The sequence below is a fragment of the Chenopodium quinoa genome, unplaced genomic scaffold, assembly GCF_001683475.1.
Source record: "Chenopodium quinoa cultivar QQ74 unplaced genomic scaffold, ASM168347v1, whole genome shotgun sequence".
In the NCBI taxonomy this organism is placed as follows: domain Eukaryota; kingdom Viridiplantae; phylum Streptophyta; class Magnoliopsida; order Caryophyllales; family Amaranthaceae; genus Chenopodium; species Chenopodium quinoa.
The window spans coordinates 4075211-4098967 of record NW_018744093.1 but is presented as its reverse complement, the minus strand read 5'-3'; the positions used below and the strand labels follow the sequence as shown (position 1 = coordinate 4098967).

Here is a 23757-nt window from a genome sequence, read left to right as displayed (position 1 = left end):
TCGGCATGCCGCCTGTTTTATACACACGAACTCGGCATTTAGAGTTGCTTGCTGTTGGTGTTTGAGCTTTGCACATGGAGGACGTTTGCTTTTCATTTTTATTCGGCCAGCTTATCTTGTCCGTATTTAATTTGAAACATGGAGCTTCAAGTGAGGGAAACTCGGACAACTAGCTTTAGTCAACCGTCCATTTATTTTGTATGGTCATACATTGTTACATGCTAGGAGGGAGGTGAGTTCATATTGCCCTTATAAGGAGTTCAACAATAACCAAGCCGAGTAGCTATGATCCGACCCTCCATGGCTTGCAAATTTATCCTGAATTTTGTCGACATATATACAATTTGCAAAGCCATATATTACTCGACTTTAACAATGCTTAACATGTGGAGCATCCGACCACTTAAGTCCGCCTGTTATGTTGGCCGACTGTTTTAAGAGGTTTGGTAAGCGTGACACATGCGTTTAACTGGATTATGGGCAGCAGCATATGGTTAAAGCGCAAAGCTTCACACAATATGGTCAGGCTGATTTGCTAGGTGGCCGGCTGTTTTAAGCGAGTTGACACCGTTGGCTGTAACCATGCGGCCGTTTCTTTTACAAACAATCAAGCCTAGATGCTTGGAGCCAGCATGGTGTCGCTTGATTCACTGCTGTTTGCCCATGATACTTCGAAATTTCAAGAAGCACTTATCTTTAGCTTACATGTGGAGCATGCTGGCTGTGATGTTGCTAGCTGGGCATCTTGTTGATACACACTCCCATAATCGGCTTGTAATACATGAGGATGTTGGATGTATCCCTTTTGGACTTAACAAGCAATTCCAAGTTCGACGTTAAATGGCCGAATGATCAGGTAGCTGACTGTTTTAAGCAAGCTGGTGCGTCAAGCTGGGACTGGGCTGGGGCCGCCTACTCAAGCCCCTGCTCAGTCCAAGCACAAAACTCGTAGCCTGAACTTACATAGCCTGAATTTACTCGACCAGGACCCTTCGAAATTCAAGAATCTCATAGCCTGAACTTACATGAGGAGCAGGCCGGCTGCTTTCATGGTTACAAGAACTTGAGCTTAGTTATGCTTTTAATAATCAATGGTTGCGAATGCCGCTTCGTTCTTTGCGAATGGTTTTAATGGTCGGTATCCTTCTTGTAGGCTAGCTGATAGTATGAGATAAGCAATAATTCTCTCGGCTGTCGTTGAATGATTATAGAGCCGATTGTATTGAATCAACCGAGTGTTGATTTTGGATGCTTGTATGCGTTCTGAAGTAGGAGCCATTAAGCTCTTGTTTGCAAGGGTTAACAGCGAAGAGCCGAATGCTTAGCGCCTATATAGATGGCCGCTTGTATACTGGGAGCTGCATACTCTCAAATCGAGCTCTCTGCATCTGGATGCCGCCTGCTCCTTCATCAAAGCATTCGGCCATCCAAATGCGAAACGCAAACAGCGAGAAGTGTGTTGCTTTGAATACATACAAGGGGCAGCCATCAACAATACCAGTCGATTTTAGCCTTTTAGTCAAATGCATGGTGATGGCTTGTAGCCGAATGTATCTCCAAATGCATAGAGATGGCCGTCTGAGCTATCAACATAGTACCAGTTGACTTGCTTATTATGCATTGTCTAACAAAATTCGAAGATTGCTCAGTTTTCATGGAGTTGAAACCTTTTCGCCTCGAACTCGGCATTTGGCCGTGTATTTCAGAGTTAGCTTGGCACATAATTGCCGCTTGTATTAATGTTTTTCTGATCGTGCTGGGCATTATTTAGACCAAAATGATCAGAATACTCGGCCCCCATTACAAAAGCATGAAGACCCACATTAGCTTATGTTCTTTCAACCGAGTGCCTGCTGTTTTGATGGTGGCTTGCTGCGTTAAGTGCCGCACATGGCTGGCTGTTTTTGTGACTGGGATGGGGCCGGCTGCCGTCTTGAAGAGCACTTGTGGCCGCCTATTACACCTTGCGTTCAGCCATGCATATCAACACACACACGTTTTGCTTACGCTGCCTTTGTCTCGCATGATAATGCCATTTGTGCCTCGATATTGCAATAGACTCATGCTATTTTTCAAACAAGAACAAACTTTACTTGATCGGCATTGGGTAACATAATGATAAGCTGCCTGTTTTAGGGTGAGCTTTGTTTATTAGCATATGATGATTAAACACATACGACTCCCACACATCACTAGCCCCCTTTTTCCTGCGCTTAGTACACAAGGCCGACTGCTTGGGGCTTGTATAGTGCTGGCTGCTCATTGAGTCATGATGCCGCTTGTTTGCATGGAGCTTCCTACTCTCAGATTGAGCTCACTTGTGATTTCAAATGAGGGATGGCGGTTCTTCCCAAAACAATATATTATATTTACTACATATATTGTATAATGTATACTTGAGTAAAGCTGCATGCTTTAGTGAATTAGCTTTAGTGAGTTAGCTGGCTAAGACTCGGAAAAATAGGAGTAGACATGCGTGGCCTAATCTCCTTAAGAGATTAGTGTAGCTTGCATGCAAAGGAAATATTAATAATGCTTTGTGGTTATACGGCTAACAAAAGCATGCATCATATAATAATAATAAAGATGGTGATTAACAGCCTCTTTTATTTTTTTTTTATTTTTTTTTTTACCATCATAATAATGATATGATAATAATAAATAGCTTACAAGCTTGACCGTCTGACTCTTTGCATTCGGCCGTATGACGCCTGCAGTAGTTGGCCGCCTGGCCGGATGCTCGGAGGCTGGTATATTGCCGGTTGTACCCAGTAGTTTCATGCGAGGCGCATGTAACTTCAACTAGGAGTGGTTTGATCTGGCCGACTGTTCCTTTGGTGGAGCAGTCGCCTTTTTATTGACAAGCTCTTGGATCTTTCCCTTGAAAGTACTCATGAGAGTCATGAGTTCTGTCCTAGTAATAGGAGCAGATCCTTCGGCCGCCTGCTGAGTCTCAGGCGGTGGGTCGGCTGGCCGACCGGGACCAGCCTCTCGATCCTTCCTTTCGGTAGAACGGGTGCGTCGGGCCCTTAGGGTCCCGTCAGAGGCCGTGTGAGTCTCGACCTCGACCTCATTGTCAGTATCTTGGTCAGTGTAGACCCGAGGGTCGTCCGTGGAACGCTTCTCACTTTGAGTCGATACAGACTGTGGTTCCATCCCAAAAGTACTCTCCCCACAGACGGCGCCAAAATATTTCGGGGTTTTCTAATGTCCTGCGGGAGAGTTACAATTTCGAGACTGGATCCGTGCGCCTGTACCTGCAAAACAAACGGAGACTCCTTGTGGTAGGAGCTCCGCCTCCGACGATCAAGTTAGTACTTGCTTGAGGAGTGAATAGTGCGGAAAAGTAAAGGTTGGAAGATCTGGTTCCTCTAGGTGAGGAGTGATCAATGTGTTTTGGTTTTCTCTAGGTGAGAGTCATTAATTGCTGAATCTCCTTTAATGAGGATTAATTAAGTATTTATAGTCTTGAGAAGCGTGCCAATCCTAGGTTTAGGTTAACCAGGGCAAATTGGGCTTCTCTCGGACTTTGGGCCTTGGTGGCCATTTTGCCTATTTGGCATATGGGTGGCCACGTGGCGTGGCCTGATTAGTCCATGTTGGACCTCTTAGGGTGACAAGTGGCGGACGCTGATTGGCCCACGTGGTGGACACGTGGCAGGTCCGGATTGGTCCTTTTGTCATGGGTAATTTTTACCCTAAACAGTTCATAAATTCATAAAGCATATATGTCCTTATTACAACCATAGAAAATAACATAAGTAAATCACTAGATTGAGTCTATTACTCAAAATTCATACAAATAAATATAATTTTAATTATTCCCTTCTGGAGTAGTGAAGAATCAACAACTTCTAGATGAGTTGTATTGCCAAAATCAAAATTATTCCCTTCCGGGGAAGTGAAGAAATCAGCAACTCCTAGATGAGTTGTATTGCCAAAATCACTTTTTTTTTCATTACCATCTTTAAGAACAAGGTTTGCCTCAACTTTCTTTCCTTTTTTCAATGATTCTTGGTAAAGTTCAACAAGATGCTTTGGAGTTCTACAAACCCGAGACCAATGTCCTTTCACTCCACAACGGTAACATATATCAGTCTCACTTCTCTCTTTATTAAATTTATCATCCCTACGTTCCCACTTCTGGTGAGAATGTGAGTTTTTAAAGTGACCTCCACGACCTCTACCATATCCATGCCCACGACCACGACCGCGCCATTGGCCACGACCGCGACCACGACCTCTACCTCGACCACTACTGCTGGAATGGTCTATGTTTATAGTTTCTTTCCCGTGATGGGTTGTCACATTCGCTTCAGGGAATGGAGTAGAGCCAACAGGACGTAATTCATGATTTTTCATTAATAGCTCGTTATTTTGCTCAGCCACAAGAAGGCAAGATATTAATTCAGAATATTTGGTAAATCCTTTCTCTCTATATTGTGTCTGCAGGACAACATTGTTTGCATGAAAAGTGGAGTATGTCTTTTCAAGCATTTCTAAATCGGTAATATTTTCTCCACATAATTTCAATTGGGAAGTTATCTTGAACATAGCTGAGTTATATTCACTAATAGATTTAAAATCTTGCAATCTCAAATTCAACCAATCATAACGAGCTTTAGTGGAGTGTTACTGTTTTTTGGTGGTCATATCTTTCCTTTAGATTACTCCAAAGAATTTGTGGGTCTTTCACAGTTAAATATTAATTTTTGAGCCCTTCATGTAGATGATGGCGAAGGAATATCATGGCTTTAGCCTTATCTTGAGATGTTGTCTTATTAGGCTCTTTGATTGTTTCACCAAACCCTTTAGCATCTAGGTGTATTTCAGCATCTAACACCCATGATAAATAATTCTTTCCGGTAATATCAAGGGCCACAAATTCAAGCTTGGCAAGATTCGACATTTTTCACTATACAAAAATAATATTACAAGATAAATTATATCAGTAGCAATCATGATAAAATATAATAGAAAATAGAAATAACTAGTGCACTCACAACAAATAGAAATTACTAAGTTGGGAAATTTCAAATATAAGTCTGACATAACAATATGTAAGAGTTTAATAATCAAAAAGAGACCTATATTACTTATCGATTAACATTATATCATATGATATCAAAATTAGGGAAGATATTACGTATGCATGATCTTATATTACAAAAAAAAAAACAAAAAAATTAGTAATGGTGTAATACATTAGACATCAGTACAGTGCTATGGAAAAGGGAGGAAGACTTCTTGAAGTAGGGATTTAATTAAATGCACAAGCCCATAGCCCCTAAAGTAAACTGTCATAACATAGGACCCAGAAAGCTAATTGCATGATGGAGGGATGAAGTAAGCAGGGGGAGCATAACATAAAGTAAACTGGCATAACTTACAATTTTTCAAAAACTCTAGTACATAACGTGAATAAATTTGTGGGTACGTGAATCAATCTATGTAAAAAATAAAATCATAAAATAAAAACCTTACATAGATGATTATGTTCCTCTGTTATATAATTTGACTATGATTTCTTTCGATTTTCGATAGCTAAAACAATGGTGCTGATAACGTGTTATGAAATAAAAGGAAAGGGAGAATATTAGAGAGGATGTAGAAAGTAATTGTGTTGATCATCCCATTTCATTAGACCATCCTACATATATACATGATGAGAATATGTAACCTATATGGACCATAAAAAGTCCATTCATGTCATCAAGTGGGAGTTACAATGTATATGGACTAATGTATATGGACTAGTGGGAGTTACAATGTATATGGACTATAAAGAGTCTATTTATGGGAGTTACAAGCCATAATTGGCATACACATTTATTATATTTTGTAACAATTGGTAAGTTAATTCTAAGAATTTAGTAAATAAAAATGTAGTGAATGAAAATGAGAGTTAAGCTTATGTTTGGGAACTTACATTTGCCTTTCTTCACCACTTGAGACCTCATATTTTTTTTTCAGCATTTGATGGGTTACCTTCAAATTTCCAGTTAAAATTCAACTCCAAATTTGGGTTTACAAATGACTTTTTAGATTAGAAAAAACTCAGTCCCTTCACATCAATAATTGGAGAAATTTTTTCAGAGCAATGGTGGTTAAGATGAAGGACATGTGTATGATAGGCGGACACATTTTCAAATCCTCCTACTCTCATTCGTAATATGTATTTTCTTTGGCACACACAAAAAAATAGATATAGTGACAAAACGACATCGTTTGAAAAGCTAACGTTGTCGTTTGTTAGCTCGCTCGGACCCCATGGGGATAGAAGGTTTAGTTGGGTCGTGTCGGACTCATGTTTGTCTTTGATAAATGAAGCTCAAGCATAGTCTATAATTTCAATAAAACACCGAGGAGACACATAGACCGGCTTGTCGTATGTGCTCAACTGCTCATGCATGCCTGACTCGTGTCAAATTCTGATCATGATGTATGTCCAAACACGAGCCACAACTTGTCATTTCATTAGAGGTGCTAATTGAATTAGCAACTCGAACTTGATTCTGTCAAAACCCGACTCGAGTTGGCTCAACTCGAATTCGACTTGACTCGAGATGTTAACGAGTATGAGTTGAGCAAACTCTAACTCGACTCGATAAGCTCGTGAACAACTCGATAATATATTTTATTAATACAGAATTTACAAACAAAGTTACCATGCTTAAACAAATCTGATACTTGACAAGAGTTAAGTAATATTAAGAAAAATTGTAAATAGTAATCTCAACTTTGTTGTATTTTCTTTTAGTAATCCTAACTGTACTTTATATTATAAAATTTTATCATTTGGTCCCACAATAAATTTCCTAAAACTTTGTGCAACACTTAGTGTTGCAATTATTACGAAACGGAAGTAGTATGAATTTAATAATTTGCCATTATATTATATTAAAATAGAGTAATGTTATATTTCGTATAGGAAATTTTGTCGGGAAAAACCTTTTAAAACGACCTTTTTGTTCAAAAAAAACCTTTTTAAATTTTTTTGGTTAGGAGAAACCTGTTTATAATTTTTGTTTTTGTTGAGGACGACCAAGTGCTACTTTCTAACATTGACTCGATTTTTTTCCGGCATTTACCTAGCATGTGTGTGTCACGTGTCTTTTCAATTCACACCCCTTTTTCCTAATTCCACTCTTTTTTCCCTACAATTAAACCCTCTCTCTCCTCTATTGCTCTAAAATTTGTAGGCAATGAATTTTCTACCAGGATTATCATGGGAGAAAAACCCTAATTTTTTTATAAACTATCGAAAACATGAGAGATTGATAAATTAAGCAATTACCTTTGGTCGAATTTGTTGGGAAAGCCTTCAATTGCTTGTAGCTTATTTGAATCGGCTGAACTCCAACAATGGCAAATTGAGAGAGATAAAGGAGAGAGAGAGTTTAATTGAAAGGAAAATAGAGTGGAATTAGGAAAAAGGGTGTGGATAGGAAAAAAATAAGGCAGATGACACGCACATGCTTCACGTCGAAAAATGGCACTTGGTCGTCCTCAACAAAAAAAAAATTATAAACAGGTTTTTCCTAGCCAAAAATGATTTAAAAGGCTTTTTTGAACAAAAAGGTCGCTTTAAAAGATTTTTCCTAACAAAATTTCCTTTCGTATATAAGTATAAAGTACTTCACTTTATTTGAGGGTAAATCAAAAACCAAAAAATGAATAATAAATTAAAGGAAAAAAAAAACCTCCCTTATTATATTTTTTTTCCCCCCAAAGTATTTCGACTTTGGCAGAACTTGACTTGCAATAATATTCCCGGCTCATGATTTCCTTAATAAAAAAATAAATAAATAAATAAAAAATTGCTAAATCAAAACTGGGACAAGAACAAACTAGGGGTCCAATCAACAACGCATGATGAACCCTAGGATTTTACAGATTTTAAGTCCCAAAATAGAAGAGGGGGTCAAAGGGGAAGATGTGAAGTTTAACCCATCCTGCTGAAGAAGAGCATACAGGAGCTCTTCAAGCAAACAGTGCAGACAACAGTTGAAACATCCCTAATTCCCCAATAAAATGGAAGAAAAGAACAAATAAAATTCTATATAGAGAACATGTAGTGACGTTTAAAAGAACCAAAAAAAAGATAACAAAAAACACCAACCACCTAGCTATGAGTTTACAAATTAGATGAATCAAACTGCCAGAGACTCAGACTGTCAGTGTAGGATGGTATTAATACCTTACACAGCAAATCATTATTGTTCATCATTAGGCATTTGCTCTAGGCTACCTTGAGCGAGTCTGTAATAGAGGATACCCATTGTTGCCAAGCATGCCCTGCAACCACCGAGAAAGCTTTAAAAAAAAAAAATAAAGAACAAAGGAGAACATAGAAATGCAGATAAAAGGATGAGACGGCCCACAGCAGATATTTGTAAACATTACATTATGGCTATGAAAAGGAGAATTTTTCTCGGATCCATTCTTGATGATTTCTGATGCCGCACACGCCCTTCTTTACCATCGTCAGCATTTAATGAGTCCCTACGAGATGGGGCAGTTACTGGCAAAGTGGGCAAAGCACTGGACCAAAAGGGCAGCAGTGCTCTCAGGAACTTGTGACGGAAAGGACCTGTTGAAGTTAATGTCAAATCAGTTGATAAATACAAAACCCTGTGCTTAACCAACACCACTTTTCACAAACAGAAGTTGCATGGCTTGCATTATAGAAGATCTGCTCGTCTCATGAAAATCATCGTACTGAGTTGATTTACTACTGTTCAATAATGTTGTATATTTATGACGATAATACTCCCTCCATTCTATGATCATCACCCTTTCTAGTTTCATCGATTCTTTTTTGTAGGTTACACAAGTTACTTCATATTTTTTTTTCCCCAAAATGCTTATTAAACATTGCTATTGGAAATAGCAACCTTGTTAAATTTTACAAAGATTAGCCTTAAAAACATAAAATCTTTGAGTAGCACTGCATTGACTGAATTTGTTACAACTACCATTAATGAACCCCACTTCTTCACTTCCCCCAGCTAACCTTTTGTTCTTTTAGGAATTCTCACTATCTTTAGGGGGAGGGGGGGGGGGGGGGGGGTTGGTATGGGCCATGGGGTATCATCAAAGGGAAAGAGAATGAGTAGGGCTAGCTCCTTTTGTGATGTCATTTTAATCATTATCTTTACCCTCTCTTTACCCCCAAACTCCTCTCATTCCCCACACCCCCATGATATTTCTATTCCCTTTCTTCAAGACCACCCATACATCACCACACCACCGATACACCACCATACCCATCACAACTGTACAACCACCACCACCCACCACAACTGCAACCACCACGGCTGCACTGATTCACTACCCCAACACCGCCACCTTGCCAGCATAACAATCGCCACCCTATCACTACCCATTACAAACCCAAACTTCCATTGAACTTTACCCCACCCACCAAAATCAGCCTTCCCACCCACCAAAAACCAGCCCCACCCTCCCGAAACTAGCCCACCCAACTGAAGAAATAATCCACCACCTTGAAAACCCACCCAACCCACTTATAAACCACCACCACCCACCTAAAAACCCACAACCTTAAAATAAGAAAATAAAAATCAAGATTAAAAACGGAAAAATAACTTCACATATCATTGATATGGTCAAATTCGACCATGAAACCTCTAGATCCGAAATTTCACATTCGAATTTGACCTTTAAAACCACAAATTCAGCCATGGTGTTGGTGAAACAATGAAAGGAGAGAAAAGGGGTGGCGGTGGAGGCAATGAGGAAGAATTTAGCAGCAGCAACTTGTGGTGGTGATAGTGGAAACGGAAAGGGGTTGACAACAACATTATGAAAATGGGGGAGAGTGTGGTGGAGCAAAGGTGAAGAAAGAAGGTAGGTTGAATAATCCACACAATACCTTATGTCAAAGGGAATTGCTTTCCATTCCCTCTAAAGTCTCAATCCCTCTCTTGATTCCATTCCCTTCCCCGTATCAACCAAACACCTTCTAAGTCTCCTTATCCCCATTAATTTGAATTCAAATATCAAAATCACTGAAAATTTTGCCTCGTTGAAGACTAAGCTATGAGGTGTACTTGAAAAGTTGAAATTGAGTAGGTTAGCATGTATTTTTCTGAAATTTCTGGAGAAATTGATGTGCATTTGCAATTCTATGGTTTACTAAGTTGGGTTTATATCCAATCCTCAGACTTTGGGTATTTAATTGGTGGTTTAGGTTCTTAACTCATGTTAAGAAGAATTCAGTTTGCAAAACGGGTTCATAAATCAAACTTAAGGCCAAGCATGACATTTCAAGTTGAAAAAAAAATGATAAAAGCAAAGAAGTGGGCCCCGTTGACGGTAAATAGTAAGGAGTCTATCAAAAATAAGTGTTTGTATTTTTAAGGTAGATTTTGAACATAAATGTTAAAAGGTACAGATTTCAAATGTTGAACAATTAATTGATAATTTTTATAGTTCTAATTTTGCAAATGTTTATTTCCACCTAATCTCACAGGCCCCACATGAAACACACTCCTCCTTACTTTTTCTTACACAAACACTACATACAACACTCATTCCAGCCTTTTCTTACACATTCTCTACTTCTTACACTCTCTCCTACCCTCCTAAAATGTGTATCTTCAGTAACCATCATTTAGAAACAGAGAAAGTAATTAACAATAACAACAAATGAATTAGATATCAACAAATATGCAACCAAAATTCAGGTTCTTTTTTTAGCTGTGATTATCACAATGAAGCTGAGGGAACAAGTGAATTGTAATCATAGTAAAGCAAATTAAGTAGTCTTGAAGACAGATTAATTCTTTCAGAAGGCATGTTCTATGCTAGCTTGGAATTTCCTTAACCTTTTGCAACCCAAATTGTCATAACAGAAATCACATGATTTCTTAACAGTTACTCTTAATCCAGTTTCATTATGCCCCCCATATTTTAGAAAAAAAAAAAAAAAAATTATATACACTTGGGTGCAAGGTGCACCCTAGGGTTTTTTCTGCTCATTCTTTGCTCATTTTAAAATCTAAAATGAGCAAAAGGATATCAAATGAGCAAAAAAACTACCCTTGGGTGCACCTACCTCTACGTGCACCCGGGTTTATACCAAAGGTGTTGCCATAATTTTCTAAAGTCAAGCCTTAATTATTACTTTCACTTCAAAATTTTAAATTTTTATAAATATTTTAAAAGAAGTAATACTCCCCCTCCTTCGATTACTGGATAAAATGTCAATTTTGCACTTTAAAATAGCCCAAGTTTGTACTATTATCATATTATGCACTAAAGTTTCTAAAACTAAATTTTCCCACACGTGATTGATTAGTGAAGGGAAGTTAAAATAAATAAATAATTAACTAAGAGGTAGTGGAAAATATTAAATTATATGGGTTTTTTTTTCTTTTACCTATACATGAAAACTACTCCATAATAAAAAGAGTGGGTATTATGAAAGTAATTCTAACATTGATTTACCTAGAAATTTACTTAACTTATTTGTTTGGTTAACAACAAGTGAATTTGAACAAGGGCTGCTTAGTAATTTATTTTCCATATTTTATGGGAAGTGTAAATTCCCATGAATTTTACTTCCTCCATTTTACTTTTTTGTGTCAACCAAACAACTATCTAATCTATTAATTCCCATGAATCCCCCCCCCAATTTGTTGTTGTCAACCAAACAAGCACTAATTTTGACCAAGAAATACATTGGTTGCAAAGCTTCCTCACCTCTTCGAGAGTATTTCTTCTTGTTTCCATCCTCATCATCAGCAAAATATGAAATTTCAGAGTTTTGCCTTTCAACATGGATAGTACCTTTCCTTGTACTAGCCCCAGCCTACATAAACATCAAGTTTAGACACTAAAGTATCTAATAGAATAATTATGAAAAGCAAAGAGATCATATATTGAATGAACAAGAGGATCAAATCAAGTTGATTTCAAGGCCAATACAATATATAAACATTAAAACCTTCGTATAGAAGTCTTACACTTGCAGGACTTCCAGCTTTTACATAATTAGGCTCATGACTAGAACCATCTATCTCTACTATGTCTTGTGTAGTAGCATTAGATGATCCTATTCCGACCCCAATTGTTGATTCATTTTTTATTCCTTCGATGCCTCCAGCACCAGATACACGTTTCAAGGGATCTGAAGAAAAGGCAGGGGGAGGGCCACGGTCTGGTGTTGTCATCGAGACAGGATGGCTTCCAAAAACATTTTTCTCAAGACCAGTCTGCAATTTGACAATCAGCTTAGAATAAAGAATCCCAGGAGATCAAGAGACTTCAGATTTAAAGTGTTCTTAGGTTAAACAATGAAAACATTCCAAGGGTTTCATTGAAAAAGATACATTAATATTATGATGATAATAAGGAAATAAGGCAGAGAATGGAGAAAGTACTTTATTTGATAACTACAAATAGCTCATTCAGCAAATGTCGATTGTTACTCGGACTCTTCATTTCACCTCAAGTACCCATGTCGGACACTCGGACGTGGGTAGGACACTTCGACAATTCATTTTAGTTCAAAATCATGGAAAATTTTCACAAAATAGCTGAGTCAAACACTTGGACACAAATCTGTGTCAGACATGGGTACCCAAGTTCGAGTAACATAGGTAGAAACAACCAAAATTATTACATTTTCATATAAATTACAAAAGGGGTGAAGGTATGGTAGGGAGAAAGCACTTTACGTGTTAATTTTTTCTGTATCAGAGGGATAAGGGAGTAAAGTAGTTGACATGCAAACATCAAAAGCCTTACTTGCATAATTGCCTCCTTAAGCTTTGAATGAAGGTGTGATCCAGAGTCCTTGAAATTTTTTGGAGGCCATATCTATACCCACAAAATAATGTTAAATGTTATAAATTAAAAACAAGAATGATACTAAAAAATAAAGAAGTCAGAATGTTCTGGAAAAAAAAAAAAAAAAAAAAAAAAAAAAAAAAAAAAAAACCTCAGCAGTTACCAATTACTAAAAACGGTTAACAATATCTATGTTACATTGGACCCACCCACAATAACAATTATTATAAAGATGGCAAAATCAGAATGTAAGAAAAAATAAAAAAAATAGTAAAGTCCCCCCCCCCTCCCTCTCCCCCTTTTAATAATAAGGTTATATGATACCTATGTTACTTCGGAACCACCCATAAATTTACAGCAATACAACAAGACAGGAGGGCATTACATTTAATCAACCATGGTCAAATTCACAAAATTACCACCTGGGGAGGTCTAGTTCCACCCATTACAATATTCTAAAATTTGAATTCATATGATTACTTAAATATTAAGTAAAAGCAACTGCTATCAACTCATTTGGAAGTTAGATGGTAATTAAACAGAGTAGATTAGTATCAAACAATCAACAAAACAAGCAATTATAAGGACATATTTATTGAATGTGAAACAAAAAGTAGCCTCCCAAAGCTATTTAACAAAGCAAAAGCAAGGAACTTTAGGCAACAATAGGTTCCCTACCCAAAATCTTAATCTAGTATAACTTCAGTACACCTTCACAAGAATCACAACCTTCTACGGTAAAAATGTACTCCCACCGTCTCTAAACGCTCTTCTTGTTTGAATGATGATCGTTTCACGAAAAGTCAAAATAAGAACTTTTATAGGCACATGGAGTATGGGAAACAAGAAAGGATATATAAAAAATAAAAATAAAAAGATCAATAAAATGCTGTAATGAGCATGTGACCTTGATAGGGGAGACCTCATAAGAAAGAAATTGCTCCACATAATCAAAGATGCCAGTGAAGACAATTTAAGAGATATATCATTTATCATCATTCTTTGACACCAAGCCCAGCTTTTTGGGAAAGTATTTTGGTTTCAAATGAATCCTACGCGGACTACATTTCAAACAACTATAAGAAAGAGCACCCGAGATGGAAACCACATTATTAATCATGGATACAAAAGAAAATAGTGGAGCCTGAAATTCAAGACTAAATATAAAGTTATTTCTCTTTAGGGAACAGTGCTCTTCCCCAAGGGTCAACATTCTTGTATCCATGTTGGATCGCTTCGGGTGTGGACCTTACAAATTCCCATTAGATGAATCAATAAGAGGGGCTTATTTCTTATATAATTCTCTCTTAGCTCTTTTGAAACTTGCATTTTAAAATATATACTTCCTCTGTTCTTTTTTATTGCATCATAATCCTACTAAGGATACTACAAAAATTCCAACAACACTTTAAATAAATTATGGTTCTTTCTACCTCTATCCTTATAATATGGGTCCCTTTTATCATCTCTCCTCTCTTCATAAATTGTGCATCCCCTCATGTTGCAAATAAAAGAGAAAGGAGGAATATTTTTCTTTTATGTTACCACATTTAAGCAATTATTGACTCAAGTTTAGAGTACATCCACAAATACAACATAACTTTTTATCCAACAAGTTACATATTTGATGAAAATATCACTACCTTACTTGATTATTATCTATCCAACAATCATAACAAAGAACGCGGTGAATAGAAAATGAAGATATGTGCATTAAAAAAAATCTAACAAACAGGACTCACTGAAGTTGAACATGCAGGGCAGACATATCCAGCTGGTGCAGTGTGCGGAGGAAAACTTTTTAAGTGTGAAATCAAGCACTTTGTGTGTATAACATCTGAAAAAAGATCATACAAATCATATTAACATCTAATTAGAATGCATAATCAAATTACAAATGATTATCTCAATAACAACATACGCAAGCAGCCAAGGCGAGTAGTTTGAGGATCTGTTCCTTCCTCGAGCACAGCACTGCATTTACAGCAATTAGGAGGCCAATCATACTCTCCATCTATTACCCACTCTGAGTAGGTGCGGACCTACATAAAGAGGGCATGCATAAATAAGTCAACAGTCTCAACACAGTACCTAAGTCTTCAAATTAATTATCTATAAGAAAGCAAGAATGGCTAAATTCAAGTCATAATATATTACAATGTAAAAAATACACTTTTGATATTGAGTACAAACAGTCTCTACAGCAAGTAAGTTTGCTTAAGAATTACAATACATTGATCAGATTTTCTAGCAATTAAAGATGCATAAAATTCATATTGTTAATAAAAATATCACCACTTACCACCAGTCCACAATGACTTTCCTTTATTACAACACTGACCAAACACTAAAGTGAGGACACAACAGTTCTGACTCTACGTCAAACAACACAAATAATTGGAAAAATTACTGTAGCAATTGCCAAAATAAATAATCATATACTTCCTCCATCTCACAATAGTTGCATCATTTTCAATATAATGATATTTATTGTTACATATTAGTAATAAAAAATGGTCAGAGTATGAGGGTGTAAAAAGTAAATATGATGCACTATCGTGAAATGGAGGAAGTATTTGAATCTAGAAGGATAATACTTCCATGGACACACCAAAAAAAATAAAATAAAATAAAATAAACTTTTAATTCAGTATATATATCATAATTTAATATCTGTCACAAACTCACAATAATATATAAGAAACAAGATATGAGGGTTCTATTTCTAATGTAAATCTTCATGAGGATTAATCACCTCATTCCATTATCTCGTAACATCTGTATTACAATTTGTATACAGATAATCTTCAATTTAATATGACTTAGCCTAAGGGGTGGAGTAGTTATGCTAATAGTATCTTGAGGAGGAAGATAGTCAGCTATTAGAGGAAAATGAGAACTAGAATATGTTATAAATATGGGAGAGTAGGGAAAGAGAAATTAGCTGTTGGGAGTGAATCAAGGTACTTAAAAACTTGATATTCTATCCTGCTTATTGCTGCAATTCCAGAAGTATCAATCTAAATCTCTCTTTAACCTATAATTTCTTCTCTAGAAATCTCAGTTCGTAGCACACTCCATTTCAGTGGTGTACCATTATCCAGCCTGGATGCTTTTACGTTGAATAGATATTTAGTGAGCACAGTGACAGTGATCTAGGACTTTCAAGTATAGTTAGTCACAGGCACTATACCTCAACTCAGTATGTGTTTAACCATTATCATACCATAGAGTTATTGAATTCCATACACTGACATCTTAGAGCATAGAAACAAGTCTCCAGAATTTCCTAAGAGTGTGCATGTGCATACACTGACATTCTTTATAAATAATCTGACGGAAAACGGAAATAATCTCCTGTGCTAATTAGTGAGTTTTGTCAGTTCAAGCTAAGGTATGTTTACTATTTCCTCCTATTTTTCTTCTTTGTTTCTTCAGTTTTTTACCTTAATTCTCATTTTCATCCTTCAACCATCTACTTCTCCCACCTGCACTTATATTTACATGTAATATATTCTATTTTGCCTTATTGTTGTTTGCTTATTAAATCTATGTCCATAAGTCCGAAATGGTGTTCCACTTTGACCCCTCTTGTTTAGTTATAGTGTCGGCATCCTTCAATTGGTTCATTATACCAACTAATTCGAGAAAGAATAGAACCTTGCTATTTCAGAATAGAATCTTTTAATTAGGTTTCATCAAAATAAATAAAATAAAGGTAAAATAATTAAGATACAAAGTTATAGTACTAAATTAATTTGACAATAAAGTATAAACATAATAGCAGTATAACATATTGGGATTCAAGATTCTCTTTTGAACTTTAATACTAGTAATTAAAATTGATAATATAAAAAAGAATGGTGACCGAAAAGAAATGAAAATAAATAAAAAATAAATAAAAAAAAAAAAATTGGAGCAAAATATCAAATGATCAAACAGGCCTAAATTTCCGTTCTTACAATTGTGCATATCCAATATGAGAATGATGGATCCACCACAAGGTGCTGAACAAGAACTGACTAGGAAAAACAAGTTTGTTTTTGTGCACAGAAAAACCAATTTCCAATAGGGTATTTGGTTTGTAGATAATCCTGGATCTGCAACTTGGTGCACAACAGCATGTAATGCGAGTAAATTTTTTATTATGCATGAGAAGCGTGATTTCAAATAAGTTACTTAGTTTACAAGATAAAGACAAACCTAAAGGATTGATTTCCATAAGCTCCCATCTCTTCAGATTTAACTTAGCAAGCAGTGATATTACAGAGGGGAAGAGATGTTTCCTTAGATCATCACATTTATAAGAGGTACTCCCTCCGTTACTTAATAAAGCATCATTTTAACATTTCCACTACTTTATACGAACTTTAAGTTGTTTTATTACTAATATTTGCAAAACAAAAGTTATTATGAAAAATGTTGTTAAATAATTCTTGATGTACATTTTTAAAAATTCAACCGTTTTAAATATTTTATTAAATAGACCATTAAAGATATTAAAGGTAAAAGATGAGCATTGGCAAGCGTGCCAATCAAATTGATGCAATTATTTAGGGAGTGAATGTTTATGAAACAATCAACTAATAGTTTCCCTATCGCAATAAGGAATTAATAAAGAGTGCAGATGTAAAAGTGCATTCCCACTCTTATCCATGGTCATATTATATAAAATATATCTCCCCTGCCTATAAGTATAACTGCAGCTTTCATGAAGGGATTTTGTCAAGGCCCAAGTCAGGAAAGTGTAGTATGACACCAATCACAATATTAATAGAGTTAGCTTGAAATATGAATATTCCAAAGGAGGTTTTGGAACAGACACAATCTACATATGATTTTGAACCCTGTTTGATTTTGGATTAAGAGTTAAAACCGTATCTTACAACAATCACAAGTGAGGCACAATTGACAGAAGCTCAGTCTCTGTCTGCATCATACCACACAATACCTTCTTGATGATGAATTGATGATGATCAATGGACCCAAGAGGGAAAGTTTAATCGAGAGATTTCTCAAAGAAAATCACAATTTTGGTAGGCCAACTCCATACATTCTATGTTTACTTACCTCTAATATGCTGGACAGTCTACAGTGAGAAATCTTTTCAAAGCAATAAAATTCAATGTTATCCTCAACAATTTGAGACATTACAAGACTATGCACAATTTTCATGCAAGGTTAGGACAGAACTCATAGAAAAAGATGATATAGTATTAGACTATCAGTAAACAGTATTTAAATAGAAGAGATACATAGAAAATTCAAAACATAACAATGTACATGGCATAAGGCATAAATGTGAAATAATTACCACACAAATTTGGTGTTCAGGGAAGCATATGCATTCTCCGCAAACAGGAACCTTGTGCACGAAACAGTATAATTTAGTTGCCTGAAACCCACAAAAAACATAAGTAAGCACTACTCTTAATTTCACACGTAATAATCATCAATTCAAAAAAGCAAATAAAGACTAACGGAACAAACAACAAGCATTCCGTCGCTCCTCGAATCAAATTCTAAGCTATATATCATGCAGCCCCGATAAGCCACATACTAATTAATAATTTCCACACTAAGTTCAGGAAAAACATATCAAATTCATTGATAAACCATGGTTTTTCATCCCAACATTCATATACCAATGATTGATCCCAATCAAAGTTAGAATTTCGTCCTAAAACCTCTTAAATTAAGACAAACTGACAACAAATATATCCCAATTTTGCGAATAAATTCAGAGATCCCTCGATCAGTCTAAAACAGCAAGATCATCCAATTCTACAGCTTAATCCTATAATAAGAGCTAAAAATTAAGCATGCCATCAAATCAAAAACTATAAAATTAGGATAAATTGACGAATCTAGAACCGAAGAGCATAAAAAAGGACTCACTTTGCGGCATTTACAGACCACCATTGCATTGACAAATAATGTAAATCCTCAAAATAGCTACGAATTTAGGGACGGATAGCACGACGATGATGATCAATTGCTTGAGATTAGACGCAAATCTGGGAAATTTTGGGGGTTAAATTAGGGTTTAAGAAATCTGAGGACAAAAGAGGAGAGAGAAAATTGGGAGGGAGTGAGAATTGTGATGGATGATCTAAGAAGGTGGAGAACAATTGAACATATTACAGTTACAGCTCACTTTGGCTCTCTCACTTGTTTTCTGGTAATGAAAATGAAAATTATGAAATTTTCTTCATTATTACTGTTATTTTTTTTCCTTGTCTTGTCTATTTTTTCTCAATTTCTATTTGCTTTAGGAAGGAAAATTATGAGGAAATTCAAGTTAATCTTTGTTTTTCGTTTTTTTTTTTTCTAGGAAAACTTGGCCGCAACAACATAAATTATTATAGAGGTTCACGTAGCAGCACAACCTTTGGTGCATTCTACATCACAAACTATGCACTTGGTTACATATAACAACATAAATGATACCAGTAATTGAAATTTCGCCTGAAAACTGAAATTTCGCCGAAAATTGACAATTTAATATATTAATTTTTTTTATTTCCCATGTGATTGATTTATTACTTTATCACTCCATTAAATTTTCTCCCTATATATTTGTATCACTCTCGACTTCCACCATTATTGTGATTCCTTTTTAAAGTTCGCAGAGGTCTTCTTTAATAATTGTGGGTTTAAGGACGACGAATAGTAATCCTTCACCGAATTTTAGGATATAAAAGTTACTTTGTGATACCAAGCCCCTAAAAATACTACGTACAAACATAAGGTTGCTTTCCGATTTAATTATTTTTCACTCTTCAACACTACGTACAAATATAAGGTTGCTTTCCGATTTAATTACTTTTCACTCTTCAACATAAGTTGAAAAATTTGTTTTGCCATATCTGATTTCTATTCCACCTTCTAATAATTCCTTCTCAGAGACCAAACCATTCATCACCTCAATTGCACGTGTCAACTATTCTTCCGTATCTATCCATTAAAAAATTTTGCAATTATCAACCTAAAAATAAAATCTTCCTTCTCAATTACCCACAATAAGACAAAACTCAATTACATTAATTTTGGGGCATGAGAATTGCGTACCTTAATATATCTTCTACTCCCAATGGACTTTTTCCTCAATGTTGACGAAGAGAGTGATAGGAAGATATAGGAAGAAAATTAAATGGAGTGGTAGAGGAGTTTAATAAATCATTCACTTTAGGATAAAAAAAAAATCTAAAAAAAAGTTAAAAAGTCCAGTTTTTCGGGCAAAATTTAGTTTTCCGGTGAAATATCAGTTTTTTGATATCATTTATGTTGTTATGTGCATCCAAGTGCATAGTTTGTGATGCAGAACGCACCCTCGAAAGGTTGCGCAACTACACGCACCTTTGTAATAGTTGGTGCTGTTGCGGCCAATTTTTCCTTTTTTGAATAAATTCAAGTTTAATCTTTGTGATTGCCAAATTATGTATTTTTTTTAACAAAATAGTTAATCTTAACGGTAAAATTGACATTTTCATGAATTATTTGAAATATTTTTTAAACTAGTTGTGGGAGCGCCCGCAACGCGGGCATCTTCCCCCCCCCCCCCCCAATTTTGCGAATTTAATTAGGAAGCGTAGAAATCGTAAAGTTGATCATTAGGGAGGCTAAGTGTAACAGTTATAAGATTAAAGAGTCGATGGTTTTAGCTTTGGGTGTATACGTAATCTATAAACACTCATATTGGCTTTATTGATCATTAGTTTAAGTACATTTTATTATTTATACATTGACATTTGCTAAATAATTTGAAAGTTGAAAAATGTAGAGTATAATATTACAGCAGCAATAGATTTATTTGAACAAATGGCTTTTGTTTATATTGAGTTTGGTTCTAATATCCTATTTATTTTTGGTGTATGGTTGGAGGGTGCGTGTTTTAATCTTTAGATAGATTACATTTTCAGCCAAAAAGCACTTAATACTATGCTGTATGAAAAGAATTTAATACAAGGAAATTAAAATGGAAAAATAAACTAATGGACATATAATACTATGTTGTATGAAAAGAATTTAATACAAGGAAATTAAAATGGAAAAACAAACATATGGACAGATAAGCACATGAAAATTGGAATTACAAACTTAAACCAAAACAAAAGAAAAATTGAAATCCTTTAAACTGTCTAATAATCAGAGGACATTTCAAAGGCATTTCCCAATAATTAGGTGGATAGTATTATTCATAATTCATAATTATGTGAGTCAATTGCATATACTATTGATATAAATGTAGAGGACTGCTTTTATGTTTGTTAGGCTCTGATTATTAACAGGTTACATGTATAGCTAAGGCGTTATTTATTTTAATTTAAGGCATGTAAGTTTCAGTCAATCTGAAATTTTGACTACTTAATCCTGCAATTATTGTTATGCTTAATAAGGTCTTAAAATTGTAGTTAGTGTCATTGAATTTCATTCTACAAGTAATGTATTGGGGAATTTTCTATATAAACAGGATTATGCATGGCTTCATAATAGTGTGCTTCTTAATTTGTATTGAGGCAAAAAAAAAAAAAAAAAAAAAAAAAAAGGTGTTCTGACAAGGTATTTATATTTGCTTCTTATTTTTTTATGCTACTTTATGAGATGTTGGCATGATGTGCTAATTTATTTGTATTGCATATAATTATTATTTGGTGGACTTGTATATAACTGAATATTCTGAATGTATAATTGATTGGTATTGGACTATATTATAAGTATTTGGATTTTGTGTGGCTAGCACTTTGAATGTAGAATAAATTCCAATGTGTAAATTTGGAAAGTGCATTTTGCTTAGCACATGTGTATGTGTTATGGCTCTGCTTTGAGCTTTTTTGTAAAATCATGCACTAAGTAGTTCCTTGGTAAGAATTATGAGTATGTATAGAAATTTACCAAGCCATCTCGTGTTTTTTGGAGACGAATGTAGGCATGAGTTGGTATGTAAGTTTTTTTAAAGTTAATATATAGCTTTTTTTCCTTATTCTGCACTGCTAATGTTGTTAATATAATTCGTAGGAGTTTCCGCAAAGCTGGACATCTATGTTGGCTAGTGTGTTTAGTCTAGTGCAGGTCCTGTGAGGGAGTAATAGTCAAGTGTAGAATGTTCAGCTGCTCAAAGTTACAAAGGGAACAAGAGAGTACATGTGCCTTGATTTTGGGTGGAAATTGTATGTGAACGATAATCAGTTACGTAATGGTGAAGTAATTATGGTTTACTATGGTGGGAATCGAATATACTATGTAAGGAAATTTCAGAATCGATTGTTGAAAGGCTAAGTTCACTTGAACCTACGCAAAGTAGTGTATCGAGTGGTGAAATTGATACATCTAATTTTGATTTTAGAGAATACTTTGGTACTGGGAATAGGCCTTTGTTTCCTTTGGGTGATTACACTAGCATGCTTTGAAAGAGATTACTTGGTTTGTGGCTTCTTTGCTGTGCTTAATTCATGAAAAGTATATACTTAAAATTGTATTAGTGTTTATTGATTTTCCTTAAAAATCTACAGGATGTTCCAGGCTAGTAACTTTTGGTAATCAGGTCTTTTCTGATGTTAATATGAATACACAAATTCAGGTTTGATATGGTGCTACAACATGGGATGTTGTTGTTGAGATTTGGTCTAGGGTCAATGGTAATGTTTACAGCAGAATAATGAATGGAATTTCACAAGTGTTTTCAGATGGGGATTTAGAAGCTGGCAAAGTTGGTGTTGTATTTTAACAGAGCCATGATCCTATTGTTTTAGAAATAGAATTTCATCGATCTTAAATTGTATTGTGTGTTTAGGTCAAGTTGTCGATTGAACATCATTAAGGTTTAATTAGGAATAAAGGTCCTGCATAGTGTAGTGGTTGTAAAAAGTTTGATGCTGAATAAAAGGTGTATTATTTAAATTATTTATGGTGCTCTTATTTTGTTAAGCAATGATGTTTAGTTATAATGGTAGTATACCTTTTTGTCTCTCATAGATTAATTCTTTATGTGAGAATCCTTTTGCATGGCAACTTATTAAGTACTTATAATGTATTGTTTTAGGATTATTTGTTGAATAATACCGACATGAAATGTCAAGTTTGGATGTAAGTCTGAAGTAATGATTTGCTTATCCCTTTGTATTTGATTAGCAGCAATGAGATAGGTTGATTTTTACTCAAAGTTACCATATGCATCCAGGCTTACCTATGAGGTTTGTGAAATGCTAACAAGCAAAGCATATGGTGTTTTTGTTATCCATTATTATAACATTTAAAAGGCAAATTCATGGAATAAGTGATGTTTGTAGACATTTAAATCAATAAGAATGAGAGGTACATAGTGGAGTGCTAGTGTAGACACCTTATTGTGTCTCCAAAAAACCAAACCCAATGATGAGTACCTTTCACGTTTGAATTTACGAGTTCGGCTAAGAGTTTAAGAATCTCACGAAATTCCCTTAGACCTTGACCGTATTTCTAAATCTACATAAAAAGATTTAATCCAAAATCATTCATTTCGTCTCCTTAAGCCTAAAACTATTCATTTCGTGCCTTTAAACCCAAAATCATTCATTTCGTGTCTTTAAAGTCATTCATTTCGTGTCCAACTCATAAAAACGTCCAAACTAAATTATTTTGGTCCATGTTCCCAGTCCAATTAAAGTTTAGTTGGATGGGGTTTGAAAAGAGATTTCAAACGATACATTATAAGCCCAAATCCGACTTAAAACGAATAAGTTATGGCCAAAATACTAAATTGAGCCCAAACTAAGCCTGGACCCACCTTACCTACTACCCAATGATCATATGAGGGTCTAAATATATTATTTTTAATCCTAAATTAATTAGGATTCTTGAGGAACTTCTAGAAGTCTCTAGAAGGTTCTAATCTATCCTTTCCGAAAAGATAAAGTTCAAAAGAGTTCGAAGCCGAATAAAATTTCTCATATGATAGTC

General features: G+C 35.3%; 1 protein-coding gene across 1 annotated transcript; it reads right to left on the bottom strand.

Moving 5' to 3' along the window:
• Positions 1 to 7759: 7759 nt before the first annotated feature.
• On the bottom strand, positions 7760 to 19260 carry LOC110692176 (zinc finger protein-like 1 homolog). Its single transcript, XM_021869175.1, has 9 exons — positions 18718 to 19260; positions 18134 to 18214; positions 14741 to 14861; positions 14562 to 14656; positions 12778 to 12849; positions 11994 to 12242; positions 11731 to 11839; positions 8407 to 8593; positions 7760 to 8298 (listed from the first exon to the last, which is right to left on the bottom strand). The coding sequence occupies exons 1-9, from the start codon at positions 18739 to 18741 to the stop codon at positions 8217 to 8219; spliced, it is 1020 nt and encodes a 339-aa protein (XP_021724867.1). The 5' UTR covers positions 18742 to 19260; the 3' UTR covers positions 7760 to 8216.
• Between the last annotated feature and the right edge of the window lie 4497 nt (positions 19261 to 23757).

What these genes read in the sequence shown, in the direction of transcription:
- LOC110692176 (XM_021869175.1), bottom strand. Translation starts at nt 18,741, where the DNA reads ATGGTGGTCTGTAAATGCCGCAAA. An exon ending in AAGCTGGAAGTCCTGCAAGT is followed by an intron (nt 11,840 to 11,993) that starts GTAAGACTTCTA and finishes ATGTTTATGTAG; the next exon opens with GCTGGGGCTAGTACAAGGAA. An exon ending in GAAGAAATACTCTCGAAGAG is followed by an intron (nt 8,594 to 11,730) that starts GTGAGGAAGCTT and finishes TAACTTCAACAG; the next exon opens with GTCCTTTCCGTCACAAGTTC.